This window comes from Dermacentor variabilis, chromosome 11 (genome assembly GCF_050947875.1).
Source record: "Dermacentor variabilis isolate Ectoservices chromosome 11, ASM5094787v1, whole genome shotgun sequence".
Taxonomy (NCBI): Eukaryota; Metazoa; Arthropoda; class Arachnida; order Ixodida; family Ixodidae; genus Dermacentor; species Dermacentor variabilis.
The window spans coordinates 60,525,431-60,550,963 of NC_134578.1; the positions used below are offsets into that span (position 1 = coordinate 60,525,431).

The following is a 25,533-nucleotide window of genomic DNA, read 5'->3' on the forward strand; positions in this document are numbered from 1 at the left end:
GAGGAAACCTGATTCACGATTCTCGTTTGCGGGTACCGGAATTAAAAGCACAGCATCTCTACCCATTATTGTGAAACCAAAATGTTAGACTTACATTTTCCCTGGCTATAATTGACAGAGATTCACCACATTTAAAATGCGAAGACTCATTACGTTGAATAGGATTCGAATAAGTAAGCCGACCTTCGTGCTTATGAAAAACATACCCTTCTCTTTTCGGGGGGGATTGTGCGGTGAATCTCTACACTCCAATATTACACCCTTTGAATTGTATCTTGCAACCCAACTGTAAAGGTCATCTGTCTTGTCCGCATTTGCTTTCTTTAACGCTGCGAGCCCGGTACTTCCCAGTAACGAACGGCATGCGCGTTATCAGCATGACGTAGCATTGCCGACAGGAAAGTAGCGAGCGCGACGTTTTCAAGAAAGGAAAGGCAAGCAAGGCTGATGACGATTATTGTTGTGTGGCAGATATACACTCCAAAAGGTGTACCTTTTGTCTAAGCGTGTACACTCTAAGAAAAGATTACGCCCTTTGGAGTGTATATTTGCCACACAACGATAATCGTCATCTGTCTTGCCCTCATTTTCTTTCTTGAAAACGCTGCGCTCGTTACTTTCCTGTCGGGAATGCTATGTCATGCTGATAACGCGCATGCCGTTCGTTACTGGAAAGCACCGGGCTCGCCGCGTTAAAGAAAGGAAATGCGGACAAGAGAGATGACGATTATTGTTGTGTGGCAAATATACACCCCAAAGAGTGCAACTGTTTTTACAGTGTAGCCGCATTCATCAAACTGCACTCTTAAAAAAATTACACCCTTCGGGACTTATCTTGTCTGACAACAATATTCGTCATATGTCTAGCCCACGTTTCCTTTCTTTAACGCTGCGAGCCCGGTACTTCCCACGCACGAACAGCTTGCGCGTTTTAAGTGTGACACAGCATTCTCGAGAAGAAAGTAGCGAGCGCCGAGTTTTTAAGAAAGGAAACGCAAGCAAGGAAGATGACAATTATCGTTGTGAGACAAATGTGCACCCCAAAGGGTGCGACCATTTTAAGAGTGTGGGACAAAACTAGACAGCCTTGTGTAGCCGCGCGCTGGCTGATTGTTACCTAACGAAATTTCACAAACGCTCATGTTGAGCATGATTCGAGCTATGCTGATTTGTTGCGAGGTCTGCACCTAGTTACAGAATATCGCCTGTGTATGCAAACACCCGTACCGAGCAGGTTCCCGTTCCAGCCGTAATAGGAGTACTCTGCCATGTCAAGCCTGCGAAAAGTTACGAAACGCAATGTGGACACTGAACCTGAAATCAAGAGTCAAACGTCATGCATTATCGAGTATGTTCATTACCCGGTTACAAGGTAAACGCCGTCGTAAATTCCGTATTTTTCAGTGTTTCGGTGAACATAGTCTCGCAGGCCTTGAAGTGAACGAATACCTTGAACATAATTTCCAGAACGGCTCAGGAAAGTCTCTACAGCTGGCTGCAAAGGAAAACCACCGGTACATGGGGACGGTACTAATGTAAAAAAAGGACAGGAAACTGCATAACGGTGTCTCTTACAGTAAGAACTTCCATCGCACGGAACTTGATTCTCACTGCTGGATCTGATACAGTCAGGTATCGTACATTCACCTGAAAATAGGGAATGTGATAAAAAGCACTCATTAATCAAACATTTTTCACGTGGTTATCGTACAGACTGTTCTCAGAATCTGTGACATGCCCTGTGAATGGCAATGTCCTGCTACAGAGTTTAAATGTTAGATTGATCAATTCGCAGTAATAGTAGTCTGAATCTACCAGAAGATAAGAAAATGACTTACGGAGTTTAAAGTGATGATTAAATATTTCAGCAACGTGAATTCCGTCCTGAATTGCGCCCTGAGTGTGCTGTCCACGATGATCAATAATTCTGGATGTATTATACTTGGTCTGGCGCTATCTTGAAAACAAACAAGTGTTCAATAATTACAAGAGTGCAAAAGCGCGAGAATTCTTAAAGCAAAGCAGTCCTTTCAAACTTACTTTGATTCTGCCGTTCAGAGATGTTGGTCTTCGCTCTTTCTTGCTCAGTACCATCTAAAATAACATCAACATCAGGGCTCAACATATAAAAGGTTTTTTTTTTGTGTTTCAGTGAGTTTCCTAAATGATTCGGCATTTATACATTACAGCGGGATTCTTCAAAAGCGTAGCCCTCTAGCCATCAAGTGTATTAACACTGAACACTCTCACCTCTGACAAGCAGTAGTTCATGAATCAGTGGCGGCTTGTGTGAGAATTCGGGAACTACCTCCACTTATGAGATTTGATCCCGATGGCTGCCTAAAAATTTGCTGTCTGAACGCTCTATACCTACCGACCTAACAATATCAACCTTCGTAAACAACAAACTGCAGCAGCGTCTGTAATACTACGTCACCTTGTGATCCCCACCGGAAATCTGAGTCATAGGATGGACCTACCCATACCTGCCTGATTCCGTGTGCCAGCCTTAGAATTGGCTTTCGTACTATATTTGTCATAAGCACTAACTGTCGCGTTACATGCATGTCGAAGCATTGCGGTGAAATGAGTGAGCCAATTAGACTTCCCAAAGCTGTCTCCAGAATTGTAGGCTTCAAGCAGGAAATAATAACGGAGACACGACAGGGCGTCCACGAACAGTGGCTTCCACAGCAACTTTATACGAAACAGCGTGATCGTATACATTGCATATATATATATATATATATATATATATATATATATATATATATATATATATATATATATATATATATATATATATATATATATAATGAAATCCTCATTTTGTGCTGCGAGGTTAGAAGGAAATTGAAGAATAAAAACGAGTTCTTCCACCCCTCTCCACAGTGCGAACGGTTCTCAGGTCTCGCTAGCTGATTCAGGCATTGTAGTGTATCTAACCTCGGTCCCTATGTATGTATGTATATATGCATGTATGTATGTATGTATGTATGTATGTATGTATGTATGTATGTATGTATGTATGTATGTATGTATGTATGTATGTATGCATGCATGCATGCATGTATGTATGTATGTATGTATGTATGTATGTATGTATGTATGTATGTATGTCATCTTCCAAGAAACGTGGGTTGACGGCACATTTACTCGCCGATACTGCACTCCTTAAATTCTTGTTGGTTCTGCTATCACCATTATTCGCTGGAACTTAAATTTGGTCATGATTGCGCACTTATTGAATTGAGGTTTGCGTCCGCACGTGAAACAGTGAGTCGCAAAGCGACTTCCATGCTCTCGGTATACACTGCTAGCATGGTCGCGCATTCCAATATCTAAGCACCAACCTGCCTGTCCAATGTACCACATGCGGCATGATAATAGGGTGTGATAGACACGTATTGCATATGGGAGATAATCATGTATCTGCTTAACTTTAATATGTTAGTCGCTTTTCTGGTTTCACTTTTAAGGGGCCGATAGTGCACCACCGATGACCTTGTTGGTTTTAATGCAATTATCATGATTTGCCTACTTCACCCGTTTGGAATTTATCCATTCATCTATCTATCTATACACCGTCGTATAAAAATCCGAAAGTTTACATCAGGACGCTAGCTGCTTGTGCTGCCATCTTGTTTACCCTCCGGAAGCCGCTGCCAGTGACTCCGACCGCTGCGTCCTGTCCGTTTCCAACTTTCTTCACACTGCAGACAAGCAGCGCTGTGAGCAAGTTCTGAGGACCATAAGACATTGTTTGGGCTCAGCAACTTCTGATCCTTCCCTTCGCCTACTCTCTGTTCTCTAGACGGAACTTGCGTCCTGGTGGCACTGAATCGTTGCTGGTCATTTGGGGCACCTTCAGTGCACTTTGCTTCAATGAGTGCATGAGGCGCCGTGAGTATGGCGCCACTTTTTTTTTTCTGGCCCATACTTTACCGTTTTTTCCGCCAAGAGGTTACTGCTTGCGACCTGTGCCAGCACCGGATGCTCCCCCCATGCATTCAGCAGGGCATCTACAACCCATCAATATTCCCACCGAACCATTGCTTCTCGTGGGTCCCAACCTGTTCGGCCCTTTCCCGACGTCGATTACCGGCAACAAATAGATTGCTGTTGTGACTGAATACGCTACGCCATTACGCGAGCCCTGCACGCCGGTTGCGCTAGAGACGCCGTAGAGTTTCTCCTGCACAACGGCATCCTACAACACTTCGCTCCATGGCAGCTTTTCGCCGATCGCGGACGTTACTTCTTGTCTAAGGCCATCGACAATAATCTCCTCTCGTGATCTAATGAACATCGAGTAGCCACATCTTATCTGCTGAGAAACAGCTGTACCGAACCACTTAACAGCATGCTTATCTATCTGCTATCCATGTACGTTTCTGCAGATCATAGGAACTTGAACGTTGTTCTGCAATAGGTCACCTTCGCGTATAATTCGGCCTGTCATGACACTGCTAGCTACTCACCGTTTTAGCTACAATTTGGCCGGGATCATGCTTTCCCCTGCAAACCATACTTCTCCGTGGAACACAGTCGCCTTCCAAGGACGCTCGCGATACAATTACAATGGCAGCACAGGCTCGTCAGACTGTTCGTGCTCGCCTCACGTCATCCCAAGTTTCCGAGAAGTCCCCTCGCGATAGGCATCACAGGGCCGTCAAGTTTTCACCTTGCTCCCTCGTACACTTAGGTCAGCACTTCGTCTGGTTGGCCTATCCGAAAGCCTTCTACCGCGTTATTGGGGTCCCTACCCAATCCTACGACAGCTTTCAGCTGTCACTTACGAGTTTGCTCCCGGGGACTCCGGACCATCAAGTACAACCAAGAACTGATGTTGCTCATAACACTCGCTTGAAGCCCTACGAGCGAGGTGTTCCTGAGTGACGTTAGCCTGCTACCGGACAGCGCTCCATCGCAGGCGGGGTAGTGTGGTGATAAGGGAGGCTAAGACGGGCAAACTAAAGACGTTGAGTACGAAGCGTGCGTTGTTGTAGCTGGCGCTTCGGTCGAAGTGTTTTAAGAAGTCGGCTTCAGCCTCCTGTGTTCTTACCTGCGTTCATTACCAGCATTTGTGCTTTTTGTCCGCCTCACAATATCACAAAACATTATTCGTTGTTGAGCGGAATCAAACCTGCGTCATACATGCTCCGGTAACCTTCCCTGAGTATTTACTCACGCTACACGCGCCCACTTCACGGCATTACCGCTAGGTGGCACAGCGTGTACAGTAGAAGAACGAGAGAGTAAAACGGTTTCCCATAGGCCTCATACATTAAGTCTCGCTGCGGCGGTCTTGTGGTGTGACACATTGTTGCTTAAAAGCTAATCGCATTAACGTCGACATTCACTGTAAGATGGATTCTGCCAATAGATTTACAACCTTAGAATGCGTGATTTGTATGACACTAATGACTTTGACTACGTGACACACACTTCCCGTATAAGTGGTTGCCCCGAATGCTAAGCTTTAAGTGAAAAACTTGATGACACCTCCTACGAGCAACTCGTACGTTAAAACCAAAGGTTCCAAACACTCTCGAAAAGCCGGAAGAGCGTCGCCAACCCGATCGTTAAAGCCGCTATCATTTTTCGGGCGTATAATTGGCAATCGTTGACCAATTTAAATATTTAGGCAATATGTGACTTTTGGAGCTTCTGATGCAATGCTGTGTCAAAGTGAGCAAGAGGGCATTCCTCAACTGTCTAAGTACGAAGTGGATTATGACTACGGGTACCTCCACTAAATACAGTGATTTTTATAATGCCTCAAAGCTCTATAGAGGGCCGGTTGAAATACGCTTAATTTATAGTTACTTGAACAATGGCACTCATGTTGTCACTGCTGTACACTCCTAATTCAACATATTCACCCAATCGATCCAACTCAATTGCTTTCGTGATTGTGTTGAAAATTTCTTTGTTGAATATTTTACACAAGACCATCACCTAGTTATGACGCTTTTACGGTTATGATGCGTTTTTTACGGATAAGACTAGGTCGAGAAACTTTCAACGTTGGGGTACAGTTGCGGTCATCAGTCAATGTACACGAATGAATAGGAGCTCATGGAGCCAGTGCTTTTGCCATGTTTTATCCAATCAACGGCTATCGCCTCCCTCCACTTGTCTCCAAGAATTACGTTGCAAAACCATTCGAAGTTGATAACAAGTTGCAGGGGAGATATTCATCTCTGTAGAATTTTCTAATCAATTCACAATATACGAACACAGAGTTCCTATACAAGCATCACCTGTTCTCGCGAAGACTCCTTCATGGTCTTCAATCTTGTAGATAACATGTGGCACATCCCCTACTCCTGCCGATCTTTCTTGACCCTTGACTGGCTTTATGGCAAACTTAGGACTGAGTACACCCTCCTAAAAGAATTCAAAGAGAATTAGCTGTATTAGCTTGTTTCTAGTCCGTAGTGATTACACATAACCACGGTAGCTCACCAATTTCTCTATTGACAATGAATAATTTTTGCAGAATACTTGCTAGCAATACTTAACACCACGATCAGGTGTTTCAATGGCGGTTTATTCTAGCAGAAATTTACATTGGATATGGTTCATACATACTTACATGTATACAGAAATTTTTACGTGCCCATTGGCCATTATAAAATATTACTAACCACATCTGTACTCTTTAGTGAACAACCAGAAAAGTAAGCCACGCAATAAGCTAGAAAGCACACAGGAACAAAAATGATGGAAACAGTATGAATGAGCTCCGACAGCACCATTGCCTAGGATATATTGTAGCTAAAAGAAATATTGTGTGACTGCTTATAAGCAAGGGTTAAACGTTTCATATATAAATGCATTGCCAATGCATTTAAATATTAAATGCATTGCAAGGCGTTCGCTGTACGCGTTTAACATTGGCGGTTGTTTATAGTTACCTAAGCTCACAGTTCTTGCGAAACGTGATTAATACCTATATAGAAGTGTGACGAGAAAAATGATATTACAACATAATTGATTGGTGTCAGTGTTCCAAAGCAATACCCGTGCTATGGGAGGCGCCGTAGTCACGAGCTATGTATTAATTTCGGCAACAAGGGTTTAACCTTAAGCTAAATTTAGGCACACAGACGCATTGGTAGTATTTGTTGCCTACCAAGAAGATTAACGTCCGTCTGACCTCAGCATATATTGCACAGTCAGCCTCTTTGATCTAGTCTTCTACGTCCTTCTTAGAGAGCTCATAGAGACCACAGAACTTACACAGATCTCTTCTAAGTGGTCATCATGAGTTATGAGAAGCCAATAAACTGTTTGTTGGCTTCTTACGACATAGTTTTAGCTAACTAATACGGTTTTAAACTGCTAAATACCTCTCTATTTCATTTTTTCACCGGTATATCGCGGAAATTCCCCCAGCAGTAACTTTTGCTCTGATACATTATATGTATTTCCTGAAAAAGAAAAGAAACAGACCAACCTAATTATCGGTGCCGGCTCGCTTTCGGCCGAGATTTCTACACTGAGGTGTGTTACAAGCAAAAATATATAATGCAGAAAGTTCAGTAGTATTCTCTTTTTGTTGCAATTTTATATTGTGCTTATCTTAGGCAAAATTTGAACTTCAGAAGTTTTCCTGTCCCCATGGTTGACACAGCCCTTTAACAACACATCGCTTTACTGTATAATGACTGTCGTGCTTCAGTCGCAAAACGCGTGCGATGTTCCCAGGCCTGTGACGCAAGCTTCTTTACCACGCGAGGGCTCGACTGTGCTGCGCAATGACAAGGCAAAATAATAAAAAAGGTTGTCTCACTTTCACATGTCAGAGAGTGCGTCAAAAGTCGAGGATGACGCGAGAGTTTTACCTGAGTATTGTTTTCCTGGCGTCCCATATTTTTCCTGAGGTCACAAGCTACAAGCTTCCGTGAGCAATATCCAAATTACAGCTTATCGCAAGCGTCCAATAGGAACAGTGCACATGACATATTTACCCCCAGTATCCGAGTGTAAAGGGTGAAGCAGGGCGGTGAGCTCTGTGCGCCATCACTACTAAACCCCAATGTTAATGTGCCTATGGGTAGTTGCCTGAACGTCTGTGCTGAGTTACAGTACGCTGCACTCTAAAATCCCACAAGAAACCACCAGATCTTATATGTCTCTGCGCCCTCACTTATAAGCAATATAGGACTAAAGGCATTCCTCATGTTCACATACCAAGGGTATTATGTACGGAGCGATTCCATCATGAGCCCGCGAATTTAATTTTTTCATTGCACCAGCTCTTTAGTTCGGAAGTCGAATTTAACTTCCTTGTGAAGATTCTCTCTTTCTCTGAGGCAACTTCTCGAAGAGCGACCAGTTGTACACTTTCTGATCTTGCCTCACTGTCACTTGGGAAATGCCCTTTCATGTTGAGGTGAGTCTGAATTGACGAAATGTTTTTGTTCCTTTGTGAAAGGCTACGCTACATTTGCATGAAAATTTAGCACTTTTTTTGAAATATGATAGATACAGCATTCTGATGCCTTTGATGCTGTATTCATCTCAAGAAAACAGCGACTTCGGTATTACAATGTGCAAGTAACATTTCGCCTTGGAAAAATACAAATGCACTTGTTGAAACGTTGGCTCCGGCTTTCACATTGTTCTCGTTTCGCTCAGTGTGGAGGCTAAGGGCATTTTGAGACTGGCTTTCGAAACGGGGGTATAAACAAAAATGTGAGGGACGGAACGCAGTAAGCAAACTTTCAAAGCTATAATCTGAACTACTGACGCCATCTGGCAAATGTGAAAAGTAGAAGAGGCGAATGAGACGTTTAAAATAATTTTTGAAATTGCGTAACACAGTCATGTTCAAGCGCGCTTTCGTGCTTTCTCCTTGAGTTCCACCCTGTGCGTTCCGACAGCTTAAAACATGAGAGTCATTGTGGTGTCCCGTGAAGAGCTTGCACACGCCCATCCTGTTTGTGTTTCCTTTTCTCGGCGATCATTTTTGCCTCTGCTCCCTGTTTAAATAAAGAATGAACCCGTAGCACAAACTAACGTTTTATTGTTTGTACACAACTATGCCGTGTGTCATGTAGGAGACAACTACAAAAATTGAAACTTGTATAAAACGCAAGCAAAAGAAAAGGTAATGATGGAAATGGAGCGCCAGCAAGGATACGTGGACAAAGCGCGCTGACTATATTTTTTCTTGGGAGAAGTCAGCGTGAAAGTTACGACAGGAAGCACGCCAAAACTCAGTGTCCTGCCGTTTTCATAGAAAATGCCTTAATTCTATACGCGCTAAGATATGTCTTGGGGTAGAAGTCTTAGAGTTCATTTAAATAATTGCAATTACCCATGAGATAATACTAGCCACTAAAATATTATTAGGCTGTATTTTCTTCAAATTTGTCCCTTCTAAGTTAACTTTACTTCCCGATGTGGCTCATACCCACACCAACATTTTGAACACGAGTGAGTGAGTGAAAAACTTTATCAGCTCTAGATTCACTGGTCTTCTGCGGTCTTCAGATGGAATCGTCCATCTTCTAGCACAACGGTCGGTTGCCCTTAGTCCAGGGCTCCGCTGGATGCTGCTGCCAGTTGTGCTCGCCGAATCAGACCTTCTTGGTCGACCTGGCGATCGCTGGAGCGCACTCCCTCCCATTGCTCCGCACTCGGGTTTGGTATAACGGGTACCACGTCTATCTTCTGGCATGCCCACGTTATGTGATACAGCGTGGGTGTTTCGTGGCACCAGGGGCATTTGTCATTGTATTGTGTGGGATAAATTTTGCTGAGTACGTTTAGGTTAGGGTACGAGCCCGTTTGTAGCTGCCTCCACGCGACAGAGTCCTCTCTGCTAAGGGAGTTGTGCGGTGGTGGATACCGCTTTCTGCAGCCCTTGTAGTAATTTAGTATCGCCGAATAGTCTTGGGGTACAGGTTCGGTCTCCTCGAGGTCGCCTATGTTGGATGCTCGGTAATAAGTGTACCCTCGAGCTATCCTGTCCGCCTCTTCGTTCCCTGCCACTCCCGTGTGTCCCGGCGTCCATACTATCGTATGCCTAATTGGTTCTTCTTTTGTTTGTCGTTCTGTTATGGGGTCTCCGGAGCGGAGTATGCGGGGCGCTCCGTGCCCTATTCTGCCGCGTAGGTAGTTGCGGCACGCTGTTTGCGAGTCTGTAAGGATTGTTAGAGACCGTTTAGACCGATATCCCTCCGCTGCCGCTAGAGCGACGGCCGCTTCTTCAGCCTCGACTATCGTACAGCCTTGTAGTGATGCGCTGGTGATCTCGCGTAGGTTCGAATCAATCACTGTTGCTACCGCGTTGCTGTTGCTCTGCCCCGCTGCTCTGGCGTACGTGGATGCGTCCACGTATACTGTCGTTTCTTGGGGTGCTAGTGTCTTTTGTAGGTATTCAGCCCTCGCTTCTCTGCGCGCTTTGTGTAGGTTGGGATCCATGTTCCGGGGTATTGGTGCTACTTTCAGTGTGTTGCGATACTCGTCCGGAATTGTTTCGGTCCTCTGTATCTCTTGAAGTTGATGGCGCAGCCTAGTTTCTTCAGGAGCTCCCTGCCAGATGGGGTCTGCTGTAGTCTGCGTTGTTGGGAGACTAGTTGCGCCTCTTTCAATTCGTCGAAGGTGTTGTGTAGTCCTAAGGCTAGGAGCTTTTCGGTTGAGGTGTTGTGGGGAAGGTGGAGTGCGGTTTTGTAGGCTTTGCGTAGAATCGCGTCCGCCTGTTGTACCTCACTCTTGATGGGATTGTAGTATGGAAGGGTGTATGCCACTCGGCTGACGACCAAGCTTCTGACCAGCTTGAGTGTGTCCTCCTCTCGCATGCCGTGGCGTCTGTGTGAGATGCGCGTGATCATGCGGGCCACTTGTAGGGTGGATGCCTTGAGTAGGGCGAGCGTGTGGGTGCAGCGTTGGTTTGACTGTATCCACATCCCCAGGATTCTGATGAGCGTCTTTTCCGGTATCGGCTTCCCCTCGAGGTAGACGTGGAGCTTTAACTCGTCGCTGGTGGGGACTGTGCGGTTTTGCTTTCCTCTCCAAACTCTCAGCAGCTCGGACTTCTCAGTGGAGCAGGCTAGCCCTCTTGCTCTGACGTAGTCCTCTACGCAGGTGGCTGCCTCTTGTAACTTCTCTTCTTTCTGTCTGAGCGAGCCTGTGTTAACCCAGATGGTGATGTCGTCGGCATACATGGCATGGCGTATGCCGTCGATTTCATTTAACTGTTTTGCCAAGCCAATCATTGCTATGTTGAAAAGCGTGGGGGAGATGACCGACCCTTGAGGCGTCCCTTTGTTTGGAGTAAGGAACTTCTCTGATCGGAGCCCTCCGAGGCCAATCGTTGCCGTTCTGTTTGAAAGGAAGGCTTTGACGTAGCCGTAGACTCTCCTCCCGCAGTTCAGGTCGTTCATGCCCGTGAGGATAGCTTCGTGGCTTACATTGTCAAAAGCCCCCTTGATATCCAATGCCATTATTATATTCTCCCCACTCCTGGGGACGTTCCCGAGTACTTCTTCTTTGATTTGAAGCAGTACGTCTTGGGTCGATAATTTTGCTCTGAATCCAAACATGCTGTGGGGATACAATTCGTTGTCCTCCATGTACTGTTGTAGTCTCAGCGTCACCACTCGTTCGTACAGTTTTCCCAGGCACGATGTGAGCGAGATCGGTCTGAGGTTCTCAATTTGCAGTTTCTTGCCCGGTTTAGGAATCATCACTACCTCCGCATGCTTCCACTCCTCGGGAACGGTCTCAGCTTCCCAGTGTTTGTTGAGAAAGTCGGTTAATTCTGCGACTAACTCTTCACTGAGGTTGCGGATGAGTGCGTTATTTATCTTGTCTGCACCTGTGGCTGTGTTTCTGGTTGTGTTTCGAATCGCTGCGTAGACCTCTTCTCGCGTGATGGGTCTGTCCAGGTTAACGTTTTCTCTTCCGCGGTAGCGCTCTGCGTAAGCTGCTGGGTTTGTGTCCCCGAAGCATTTAACGCGTAACATAAGCATAACATGTTGGGCAAGTAGAGTTGCGGTTCACTGAACGTATGGTAACCTTTATATTATGTTCTTGCTAGACCATATTTCACGTACATCAGTACGCTTCGCCAAAATATCACGTCGCAATTCTTTTTAACGAAAGTACGTTAAAAGGCAACAAAGGGAGTAAATAAGAGGTAATGAAATAGGAGGTAAGCGTGCGAAAATTCTGAAATTTTTCAGCAGACTGACCTAGCTACATACTGAAAATAGTTGGTGCACGTGACTAATTACGAAACTGATATCTTCAGCTCGACTTTGAATGCAAAATTGCCTAAATTGCCTTGCCATTTCTCCCGCTATTCGACAACTACATACCACTAGACAACGCTTACCTAAACTTGAGGCAAACTTCAGTTTCCTTACTTCATTTTGTGAACATATTGTTCAAGTAACGAAGACAAGTATACATGGAATGCAATTGAGATGACGGACTCATATCACATTCATTGGGGGGAGGGGGGGGGGCGGGTGTCTTCTATGAGATTCCACCTAGCGGACTGTCCATTTCGGCCGCTGCTGATTGGATGCAGCTTTAAAAGCGTGGAGGATACGAGCGGCCCCAGCCAATCAGCAGTGGCCCAAATGGACAGTCCACTAGGTGGACTCCTACAGAATATCTTCCCTGCACAACGATTAAGTTGCGTAAGCACACAGAGAACCTATATAACTACTCAGCCACAATCTGGCAATATGGCGTATATTCTGTCGTAGTCAGATTCCCCAGATTATTTCAGTTAGTTGTTTGGTTCTGCTGCTCATACGGCGCGTCATAATATCACTCAAAGTACGATAATTACGTCAGTGGTATGCCTACAATTAACCCAAAGGAAATCATGCAGCATACATCGTACCACTTCTAATCCATTTTCTTCGGACACAAATACGGATGCGAAACGATGTGGGTCATGATACAGGTCCTCTTCCAGTGCTTGTCCGTCGAGCTGTAACACGTAAAGTTAAGAAACTTTACCTTGTGGGCATCGTTTCATTCATGACTGCCTTGCGAAAGCAGGAAAGTGCAAGTACCATTCTTGAATGCATTTAACTGTGCTCTAACGCGCAATATTCGTTACTAGGACTTCAGCAGAGGATTCACACAAGACATGCGAATTTCTCAGCTCACTTTAACATTAACATGAACAGCTATTGGGAGAGTTCAGGTGCAATGTGCCAATGATAATGAAAGTCGCACACATGATGACGTGGTGTATCAGAAAAGTCTAATCGAGAGAAAGTAGCTATCGGAAATACGTAGCCCAACAGGACAGCTGCCACAAGAAATTTGACCTAATGATTTACTAGGTGTCTTCTGAGATTATCAGGCTGAACTGTCTTTTATTGATCATGTTGAAGCAGCCTAATATGTGTTTTTATACACATTAATTCAGCCTGATTTTTAGCGAATACATTTCTGACTAGAACGTGTGTAAATACCAACAGCAGGACATTTTACTAAAACGGCACAACCAGTCTGACATAAATGTAAAAATCATTTCCCTAAATTCCTCAAAGCATAAAGGGTGCATTTTTCGCGGCTTACGTAAGTGTGCTGCATAACATGGCCTTGATACGTCCGGAGTAAAAACTCATCGCCAATGACGGAACTCTTTTCCAAGTTCAGTGTGAGAGCATCGTTTATCTTGAGAACCTTCGTCCCTTTGTCGTTACGGCTCTCAAGAAGTTTTGGGAAGACCAGTGTCTCCTCAGCAGGAACTGAAAGGAACAAAGCAAACGTATAAGTCAAAGTAGGTCATTATGTTACGTTTATAGTTCTATGGAAAGAAACCGCGACATTTTGTAACTGCATGTCTAACGATTTTCTGTTTAACCCGTTCGACCATACCTTCTGTTTAACCCGTTTAACCATAACAGACTGGTAACGGTCACATGGCGGTATCATTGCGGCCAGTGGTACTGTGCGTTCTCTCACTGCGGTACTACATGGCTGCGCGCTGGTAATTGGGGAGTTCTCACATTCTTGCTTCGTGCTTTGAGACATTGAGCCTTTTGTAGCAGCGTCCCTTACTAGAGGTAAACGCTTACGCTCTGTGGAGTTCCGAACTTGTGCTTTATAACATGGCTCTCGAAAAAACGTCGTTGGCTCTCGCGTGTGGGTGAAGCAAAGTGGCAAGAGGAGCAGCACCCATAACACATAGGGCAGCATCGTGTCCTGAATAACTACCTCCCAAGCATGCTACACGCATTCCTGTATTGTGACAGGGATCGGTCCTTCATAAGGGTGCTTGCGTCACGTGCTTCATATTCAAAATGGTTCAAGATTTGAAAATCTTTTATATATATTTAGGCAGCTTCAACGTTGGATTTTTAGGCCCTTGTTTTAATATAGCGACACGCGCTCTACTATACTGCTATCCTTTTAATACGATCACAGATTAAGGACAACTGAGCGATTCGGCATTTAGGCTCAATCGTGTGCACTATAAATATTAGTGAAAGAGAGAAAACCGACTACTACACAATTGTTTATTTGTATACACAAGGTTCACTTTGTGAAGAATATTCTTTTCTGTTAACGGAAAAGTGACAAGAAACCGTCAGGAACGACAAAATTTGCCACCACATTCTCAACCCGCTGATCTCCACCTAGCGATATTAACATGAGTCCATCGTTAGTGATTTCTTCATCCTTCTTTTACGATGACCGCTTCTCAAGCGCTAACAGCTTCAGTTGTCGCTCAGCGCAAGGCGCCTTGCAGCCATGAAATTTTATATCAGGCACAATTTCAACGGCTGGCATGGGCACACTTTGCACAGTTGGAGACAACCGCGATGCTATGCACACAATCACAGCGCTACCCCGCATTTTTGCAACGTGAAAAAGCACGTGAAATAAAAAAAATGCGTAGTTTCACTCGAAAGGCGAAGCATAGCTTGCGATATCAAATTAGCAGACAGCTATGCGAAATAAGGATTACACTTTTATCGACCGTACCAAATTGTAAACGTTCGCTTGCTGAATAAATTAACAAGCACGGTGTAAGCGCCCACAGCAAACATGAATTCATCCCACTCAATGACTGGCGACACTAGCTGTCAAAACGCTAGCGTGAGGAAACACTGCTGCAGCCAGCGAAGAAATAGTCATGCTGTTTATCGCTTCAACGCAAATCGAGCGCCGAGGACACACGGCATGCACCAAGTTACAAACCTCCGGCCAACCTAGACTCTGCCCTTAACGCCAATCACTCTCAAGATACGGCCGCGAGATCTCGCACAGCGGTCATATGCGCAGTTGTAGCCGGAGATAACGTCGCCCTCCTTCGCTCCCCCCCGGCCTGGCAACATTGGGTGTCTCGCACAACGAAAGAAGACGGCGTGATTCCTCTACGCTTTCCTCTCTTTCACACGGGCGAGATTGAGCCGCTATCGCCGGCTCGCATCGCAGGCTTTCACTCGCGCGCAGAGCGTACGGCGCTCGTCGACGGTATTATCGCCCTTGGACTTCGTGCGGAACATGACGGCGACGCCGACGGAATAAATGCGCTTCTAATGTCCGTGTGGTTGCTATCGCAAAAAAGAAACTTGTTCCCGCTGTCGTTGCGTTGCATACTGATTTTCAACGCGGCTCCCGGATTGACAATCAGCCCTATACACTGGCTCCTTGGAAATTCACCTGCATCCCAACTAATGAGCCATTGAAGTTACAACGCAACGATACAACACGTATTATTGACGAACAAAATATAATCAATGCATCATTCGCTAACACCTGCAGAGTCGATATGGATGCTGCTATCCTACCAGACGGTGGGAGCAGATCATTCCTCAGTACTCGGCATAATTTCATTAGCGATAACCAGCATTATTTATCAACGGAAGCTAGCGCTATAGCAATGGAACTTCAAGCCATTTACGACGCCGTGCAAGAAACCACATCTAAGCTGATTATAATCAAACAATTACAGATCTTCAATGATGCCTTAGCGGCGATTGAAGAATTCAAGAAGCTTTACAAGGCGACGCAAATCTTCGAAACGATACACACAATGAATAGTAAAACGGCTACTTCCGTCAAGGTACACTGGATTCAAGGCCATGCTGTGAACCCTCACAACATTGCGGCTGACCAGCAGGCGCACTGCCCCCTAATCCAGATCTTCCATCCATTCCTCTCCCACCTCAGCCCCTAAATCACTCTGAGCCCATAAATATTTTCTCCTGCAGGACACGCGCTGTTACTCCACCGTATGGCTGCTCCCACCCCTTCATCTTACTATGGCGGAGGAAGTTGTCCTTAGGAGTCTGTGAGCTCAACGTGCAACTGGTCGTATTTACCACTAGTTGCTACGTGTACATACTAGTCTGATGGAGGCAGACGCCTACCATGTATTATGGACGTGTTCCAGGCTGACAATCGGAACGCTCGCGTCTCCTACTGCAGGCCGGCCTCCACTGCGGCGTCACAACCACCTATCACCGCTGGATTCCACAATACACTGGTTCCACAATCACAGGTTCCACAGTACACTGCTCGAATTCATAAACAACACCGGCCTCACAGCACACATATAACACACATATGCTCATCAAGAATTATCCTTTAAGGGCAAGTCTTTGCCGCAATAAAAAAGATGTCTCTTCGCGTCGTTTTTCACGAGAACAATCCGAACTGTCCGTCTGATGTCGACGACGAGCTGCGGCTTGTGCTGCGGCTGGTCCTCCTCTATGCACTGCAGTCTGCTGAGCCCGATATTGTCTGGTTGCTGCCGCACGCATGGCTCTAGGATTCATTTCTGCAGCAGCGGTTCGTGCCTTTCGAGGAGGCTCCATAACGTGTACCGAAGAGTAAGCACGGGTATCCAGACCGCGTGGCACACAGGTCACATTCCTGGACCCGTGGCACAGTACGTTGCTGTTACTGATGCTAATAAAGGTTTACTGGCATCCCCTTCGTAACGGGGTAGTGACAAATTGTCGCCTAGCCGTTAACCAGGTCCAGCTACATACAGCACGCAACTGCCGCAACTGCGACATGCAACTGCTACATGTCGGGACACCTGGTGGAATATAACGAAGCTGCAACGCAAACTTTCCACGTATCGGCGCTACGCGCCACGCATGCCACATCGCGTGTCATAAGGCACGATGCTGTGCTAAAGATGGCGATGATGACCTAATGGTTTTGCCTTTGAAACGTGACGCGCCACCTGGTGTAATAATATGCAACTGCGAGACAGAGTGCGCATGTATACACGCCAGGCGGCACGCATCTCTCATCGCAAGGCACGGGGCGCGATACGATGGTACTTATGTTGATGATTTATTGGCATCTCCTTTGAAACACGGCGGTGCCGTAGTCACCTAGCCGGCTTGATTTGACAAGTGGCACAGTACGACTGCAATCATGGTGATGATCACGATTTATCGGCAACCTCTTTGAAACGTGGCGGTCCCATATTCACCTTGCCAGCTTGATATAATAAGGTGCACAATATAGGTTTTTCTAGCACTCTTGCATACATCGCCTTAAACTACTTCTACTTCTTAAAACCTTCTTTACAGTCTTTGCACCGCTACCTGCACGTGCGCTACATTTCGTTCTAGCCGGTGTAATAATATGCAACTGTAATTCAACATGTGCACGTATCGACGCTGCCCGGCGCACAATTTACATCGCGCGTTTCCTCGCGCGCTGAGACGCGTTTATAGCGCATTTGTTCCACTGAAAGTTTGTGAGTGATGGCGTGGCTTACAGCGGTAAAGTAGGTGACTTACAAGCAGCGGGCCCCGTTTCAATCCCGTCGGGAACAGTTTTTTATTATTTTTTTTATTTCCTGGCGATAGCTGCTATGGACAACGGACACCAGCAGAGGAGGTGGTGGCAGCGGACACCACTGCCAACCAAAACTGTTAATGGAATGAGCCGATAACAGCTGACGCTGCAAAATCCGTCTCAGCTATTAGTGCTGTTAACATCAAGCAGGAAATGTCCAATACCGTTATCCTGAGTGCTGCAGATGGTCAACAGAGGTACACTGGAACGTTTGCAAATGCCATTTAATATACTTTAGTTACAATACATAATTTGGGTAAAAATATTTCATACGGTGATTGAACTTACTTTTGGCGCAATACGTCACTTGCAGAACGGAGGACAAGGAAGCAAGCAAGCAGAAGAGCTGATGAAATAAGCTTTTTGTCATCATATTTACCACGATATGTAACGCACCAGCCCAATATTTCATAGAATTTTGAGCATAAAATTAACTAGACAGCATTCGACTAAGCTGCGCCCGCTGACTTTAGGTAATGTCCTACGGTTGGCGGATGGCAATATGCATTACGGACTGGGCAGACTGCGACGTCAGCATTTGTGTTTAAGGCCTCTGCTAATAGCACACAAGGGAGCTGTGGCCGTTCTTGTAGCATTTGCTGCCATGTGTCGCGAAAAGCGCAGCTAGCATTTTGCTCATTCTCGAGCCTAGGAAGTAAGAAGAGTCACTGCGTCCTACAAATATGACAATATAGTCAAGGGATGTCATAACATAGCAAGAAAGACGCCGCCTATTGCTAATATGCGACGTTTCCTTCTATGCGCCCTAAGCGCACAACTTAACAGGGTTTTGGCTCATAACGCCCCAGAATTCCACGTCCATTGACGCAATCTTTAACCTTCCTGCTCACCGTACACGAAGAAAAAAAATGGACTGCGTTGGACCTGATATGTTGCAAGAAACGTGTCCTTCTATAGATCTACTTCAACCTTAGTTTTTTAGAGTGCTTTGGAGACATATAAGATATAACCGTGGTAATGTTTTTGCAACACCCATGTTGTGACGTGAGCTTTAAATTGGTACACCTTATGGTAAACAAAGCTGGTCTTGGAATGAATGATTTCAAATGGCAACGACACACTTTCCACAATAGACGCGCCAGATTATTATTTCCCAACCAACTTTAGGCAAAGAATCTTTTTTTTCCTGAATTCACGATTTCACTGACAGCTCAACTTCCACAAGCACTCTGCAAATAAGTGTATGGCTACTAGGCCTTCTGGAAACAATTAGGCTAGTTGCACAGGCATTTAGCATCTCTTCGTCCACACCCTTAAGGGAAAATGTTTGCAGAAATAATTGCAAATCATGAAATACGTCATTTTAATTTAATAATTTGAAATACAAACTGTTGCTTTGCGAAAGAGACCAGCAATCTTGGGAAAGAAAATCTGTCAACTTAGTATAACCTCTCGCGTTAGTTGACATTTGAGAATGTCTGTTTCCAAAAAGATGTGAAAGTGCCGCGGGAAACATCGAAAGATGGCCCCAAAAAAAGCCACATGTAATATTCCAATTGCTTCGGCCGCCAACACTAGCCTGCGCTTTAAAGCTGAAACGTTCAACAAATAGGCGCCACCACTGACCTTGCCACGTGCACAGCAAGATAATCTTATAGTGTATCATTTATACAATTTTCATGCCACAAGCACCTGGGTCTTTCCTCTCGCTAAGCGAACCAGACTGTTGAGAAATAAATCTTGGCGTGGCGTTGTGCGGTAAAACATACCAAAGAAAGCATGAATTTCCTTTAATGCGTTGTCCGCTCACACTTGTAAGGGTTTTCTTTATCAGCAACACCTCTCCCTTATAAACACACATTAGAAGACCTCACGCAGAAGGCAGATAAATTTCATCAATCGAAGAATAGCGCTAAATACAAAGGAAACGTCTTCTGAAACGACGGGACGTTGAAATAGCTGGTTATTTTCGCAGGTAAACTTATTGTGCGCGAAACTGGCCCCACAAACAGAAGAAGATGAAAACAAGAGAGGACTAATAGTAACTAAATTTTATTGTTGCTTAGCGAGCATGAACGTATGTAAAAAATTAAAGAAAGGGAAAAAAAGACGGAAAAGATAACAAAGCACAAAAACTATGGGGGCACCTAAGCAATTTTCATGATGTGTAAGTGCGGGAGCATGACTTGTCGCTGAGTCTGTCACTGATTTACATCGCCGAGTTTAGCGTTGCAGCGAAATATTGCTGAGTTTAGTATTGCTGCACTATGTTTCTGAATGTAATGTTACTGCTTGCGAGGTCGCAGCAACACAAGACGCTAAGCCGGTCATATTAAAATCTCTCAGCCGAGTTTTATTTGCAGAGTTCTCATTTAAGTAGTGCTTCACGAACATTGCCTTGAGCGTTCTTTCTCGATGATAGCACTTTTCCTGCACAACGACACCGTTTGTCGAGCGATGGCAACAGTTTTCTAAGGGGCACCACGGTGTGGACACTACACTTCTTCGTCGAGTTCGTAGACAAACTCCACCTCGTACTCTCGGGGGATGTCATAGTCGTCCTCCGGCAGGTGCCTCAAGCAAGTGGCATCTTATGTCTCGGCCGTGGGCTCCGGCGACGGTGGTCGGCGGACCCCTGGGAACGCGAAACGCAGAGCAATCGGCTGCAGATCGCAGTGCTCGTTCCGCAGCAACTAGCTCTGCCATCTAGTGAGTCGCACGCCAGACAAAGTCCATCCACGGGAACAGGCTCGAAGATATTCATCACTGCCACCTGTGTTGCAACGGTTGTTCCAACGTTCCAATGCATCCGTCGCTTTTTTTTCGGGAATCTGCTGCCTATGTTGGTAGTGTGCACGCTGCCGAAGAAACAGCGCCGGACTGGATGCCTTTACTGGACACTTGCAGGTGTTTGCCCGACTTTTGAATGTGTTTTTCAGTGACCCTAAATTTTTGCAGCGCGTTGTTTATCTTGTTTCCCTGAATATTCCGCTTCCGTGAATTAAAGAAAATAAATTTGGAAAAAGAAATAGAAATAAACATCGCCTTCAAGAGTGGAACGCGATAACACTGAAAGACCCTTGAATGCTTCTTACGTTTCGCGGCAGCTGCAGCTTATGTAATCGTAATGTTTACCGGGAAACGCTGGCGCCGAACGCTATGCACGAAGGTGAGCCTGTGGTTCTTTTTTCGACGGTGTTGCAGGGAACCGGGCGGACCGCGCCGCTCCTACTTTTAGACAGACTTCCAACGGCATATCGTGTTGAAAGGGGTTTGCGTTTGACTTTCCTCGCAACAAAATAATGTCTTCTCGTATATTCAAATTACAATCAATATATTCAATTACAGTCAAGTATATGCAATACGAGATTGCGCGTACGTTGCACTTGACGAATTTTCTCATGCATTTTACTTTCAGAAATTCAATTAGTTCGGCAATGTCTATACGCCACGCGGAGGGCCTGCGTGGTTGGACATGCGCGATTGGACATACGTGGTGCCGGACACCAACGCCGACACCGGATGTTCTGCGAAGCTGGCACCTTAAAGCTATCGCCTTAAAATGCATAGGTGGCGCAATGGTTACCACGCTCGGCTAAGGAGTGGTAGCAGAGGCAGTGGGGCAGAGGATCGAATCCTCACTATGGACCCTTTTCTATTTAGTTCACTATACCGTGACACTGCGTCGTGAAGTGACAAATATATAGCCGATGACAAAAACGTAGCCGGTCCTCTGCGGAATCTAAGCCGTGTCGCCCGCGGGCTTTACGGTCGCGTCACTAGGTGGCGCTGCGTGTGCAATAAAAATCCTGCCACAAAAGCCATGAGTAACTACTCAAGAGGAAAAAAACGAAATCAGGAAAGAAACAATTTATGATAACTCAAAGGGAAGCTCATTACTTTTCGAAGCGAGATCTGGATGCCTTAGAACACGCAGCTACAAAGCGAGATATAAGAAGGAAGAAGCATGTGCTTGCTGCGGTAAAGCTAGGGAAACGACGGAGCATGTTTTATTAGAATGTGAAGACGTCTATCCAGCGGTCGATTTAGGCTCCACCGGCCTCCTTGAAGCCCTTGGGTACAGCGGGAGCAGTGGTAAAGCAAACATGTCCGCAATAGGCTTTAGTAAGCGGCGATTGGAGGATTGGTGGAAGAAATGTGAGGAAACGACAAAAGACGGAGACGTACGAAAGCACAGTTCGCAATAGGGGATCAAAAAATATTGACGTGGTAGTTCATAATGTTTTTTTCCTTATTTAAACTAGGTCGGACATTAGGCAGTATAATAGCAAGAGCTCGGTGGCGCAACCAACCGCCCCGTTCCAAAGAGGACGTTCATAACATCCATCCATCCAATCGCGAGAGAGTAACCCTGCTGCTTACGCGCTTTGCCGTTGGCAATATTTGTGTCGCTAAACTGCTCCAATCCTAATCGGAGTAACGCCAGCATTAAAGGTGAGATTGCTCCTGACGTATTTTTCACATTTCTCCGGCATCCAAATGTGGCCGTCACAGCAGGGACTGAGCACACCACCTCGAGCTCAGTAGTTTAACGCCATAGCTACTAGTACACCTCCGCAGGTGATAACTATTTTATTTGTGGCTGCGTGCAAGTAAAGGGGGGCTTTCGTACTTCTACCATGCTCTCTGGATACAGAACATATTGAATTGTTGCCTATCTATCCGCATGTACAACTTTCTTAATCGAGAGCTGGTTGAAAGAAGCACTTGAAGTATGCGATGTTTCATTCGTGATGTCATGGAGCAACACTTCAAGTACATTTCAGCTTGTGTCCGGCTTTTAAAATTTTGGCGCTTAGAGTAAGCATATTCTGTATTCCTTGGCAACTATTGTTGATTTATTCAGTTAGGAAAGTAAAGTAATTTCTGTTTGTTCGGTGAAGCATAACCATGAAAACCTAATTCCTTCATGTACTATATTCGTTTGTTGCGGTATAGGTTCTCGTTCAGTTTTCTCAGTTTTTGATGCCACTTACCTTTCTCACATATAAATTTAATAAATCCTCTCATCACATAGGGTTTAACAGGTAGTTACCGAAAGGTTTTATTTCTAAATTTACGTGATATATGAGGAAGAAGGGCTGAATAACTGATATAATGCTCAGTTAACGCCGCTATGGCTGTCGTCGCTTTTTCAATTTGGCGAGCGCCATCGCACAATGTGTAGTTTTCCTAAAATTGACAGATTAAAGAACAAAATAACGTATTGTGCGTGGCAGACAGTTAGTGAGATACATTATAATGAAAGCCACCACGTGCGGAATACTTAATTCCCGACCAATCGCTCAAGAAATGGCGCCATTTCTAGCTGACTGAATAACAAGGACAAGGCTATTCGACATCATTGGTGTAGACTTCGCAAGACTGCTGAATGCTGGCGAAGAGAAGGACGGCAAAGGAACGAAGTTTTATGTTGTTATATTTACTTATGCAGACGCGAAAGCTGCACAGGTGGAGTTAGCCAAGAGTGCGTTACTTGAAGTCTTCGTGCAAGCCTTCCGAATATTCGTAGCCACAAGAGGACTATGTACGAGAACTCACAGTGGCAACGGAAGCCCATTCTACACGTCCAAAAAAGATATAAATAAAATCCTAAGGATGGCAAATGAACGGGTGCAAAAATACACCAGCAAAATGCAACTCAAAGGCAAGTTTATTGCAGAGTTAGCTCGTTGGCAGGGAGGATCTTATGAAAATTATGAAAAGCTCACCAGAAGCTTGAACACGTCAATGAGCAAAGCTACAGGAGCTAGATTTTTAAATGAAGATCTACAAAATGTGGTTCTTAAGGGAGAAGGGGTCTTTAGAAATCGGCCTCTTAGTTACCAGTATGACAAACCCAACGAGCCACAGCCTATAAGAAATGTGGATGGTATAGGAGGTAAGCAAGCGCTTAACAAACACGAGGACAGCAAACCTAGGGAACAGTTTGTTGAATTGCTGGAGAAAAAGAAAAGAGGTAATGGTAACCTGGTTGGGTAAGATGTAAGCAATAGTATTTAAAGCAACGGAAATGTACCAGTGCAAAAAAGGCTAGTAACGGCAATATACCAAAATGGCATATGCTTCTGCTTGGAGAAGCACGTAAAAGGACGTAGTGGAAACTCTGCAAGGTGGAAAGGATTCTCCCAGGCAAGGATGGCCTACTAAGGGCATGCTTGATTCGTGCACCTGAAGGAAAGCTGGTCAAGAGACCCATTCAGCTGTTATAGTCGCTCGAAGTTTGCTTTGGTTGCATCTGGTCGGGGGAAAATGTAGAAAACAGATTGAAGATAGAGGTGGCAGTCTACAAAAGAAAAATGCGTTGTCTGGAGCCCGCACTCATTTTTTTTTCTGCTTGTTTCAAACGAACGGAAGATGTATCGGTTCTGCGCTCTCTATGGTCCTTCCGAAACGCTAATATAGATACTTTTCTGAAAAGGCCGAATTATGGGCTAACCTTTTCAGAAAATGTGCAGGTTGCGTATGTACTCTAAACAATAGCAGTGAGAGGAACGCACCTTATACAACTTCTTCAATAATAATGGCTTCTCGTTACGGCTGTCCTCTGTAAACACAGATTCTGGCTGCTTAGCAGTGCTGATGCAATCTTCAAGAAATAGGTTTTTGAAGAAGCTCAGCAATACTTTATTAAACACGGTACTGCTGCTGACCGAGACAGTCATGATTCGGGAACAGCATAAGTTTTCTCAGTGATTTCCGGCAAAAATGATTTCTCAATCACTTTTGCAGTCATTTCAGACGCAGGGTTATTAACGTTCGTTCTACTGCAACGAAAATACTATTGAGGAATGAAACGAATAGCTTTGGGCAGATGTATACGAATACAGGTGTTGTACAATAGACGAACAAATATGCAGACATTTATTTTTTCGGAAATAGTGTCTTCAGCTGGTGCTGCTTACTATTACGCCACATACTGCCGGAACGCTCCGTTTTGTCTAGATCTAATAAATATGAAGGTTTTCTGCAGGTAATGGTATTTAACGCAAAGATCTGTATTTTATAAAATACTATGAAATCTTTATTGATGTAGCATATAGGTGCTGTTACTTTACGCTTTGTCATGAAGTACCCTGCCCCTTTAGTTACGAACCCGTAGAACTTGCCTTTTTGGCATTCGGCTATGTACACAGATGATATTACGCGGAGTATTTCCTATCCACTTAAGCGGCAAATATATATTTATGAAAGCAAATAGATTTATTTTCCTCTTTAGCGTGCTTTAGAGGTTGGCGGTGGTCGGCGTTTGGACTTGCAATACAGAGGCATCGAGGGAAGGTCACGTGGTCTCCCGAAACCGAGTGACGGGTAAGGTCACGGGACGGGCAAGCTGCAGGTCGTGGGGAGGAGTGTCACACGAGAGCTCTCGAGCAACCGAGTTCCAAGGAGGAGAACAAGCAGGGAAGAGAAAAATTGTTTCTTGTCGCACGTGAGCTTTGTGGAGCGCTCGGTAAGGAAAACGTTTATTCTTTCGCTCGCTGTCTAATTTTTTATGTGTTTTATTTTCGTTCGCTCGCACTGCTGCTTCGTTCTTTCGGCATTCTTCCTTACATTGATAACTATCGTCAGTAATTTCTACAAGTTTATTTATTATTCTTGTTCTTCTTCTTATTATTGCTATACTAAGTGGCTTAGTAAAGTTAGATTTTGAGTTCCTCTAGCCAATTCGTAGACTACAGTAGTTAACCACAGGGCGCCAAAATCTGCACAGCAAATACGCCTAGGCTGCAT

General features: G+C 45.0%; 1 protein-coding gene across 1 annotated transcript in view; it reads right to left on the reverse strand.

Annotated features, from left to right (window-relative positions):
* The window catches only part of LOC142564781 (A disintegrin and metalloproteinase with thrombospondin motifs like), a 32,385-nt gene extending 14,013 nt beyond the window's left edge, over positions 1-18,372 (reverse strand). Inside the window, exons 1-9 of the mRNA XM_075675935.1 lie at positions 18,106-18,372; positions 13,564-13,736; positions 12,875-12,964; positions 6,267-6,393; positions 2,041-2,094; positions 1,839-1,957; positions 1,576-1,647; positions 1,362-1,495; positions 1,228-1,277 (exon numbers count right to left, since the gene is read on the reverse strand). Coding sequence (XP_075532050.1) covers positions 1,228-1,277; positions 1,362-1,495; positions 1,576-1,647; positions 1,839-1,957; positions 2,041-2,094; positions 6,267-6,393; positions 12,875-12,964; positions 13,564-13,736; positions 18,106-18,229 — 943 coding nt within the window. The 5' untranslated portion in view covers positions 18,230-18,372. The remainder of the gene's footprint in view (positions 1-1,227; positions 1,278-1,361; positions 1,496-1,575; positions 1,648-1,838; positions 1,958-2,040; positions 2,095-6,266; positions 6,394-12,874; positions 12,965-13,563; positions 13,737-18,105) is intronic.
* Positions 18,373-25,533: the final 7,161 nt, after the last annotated feature.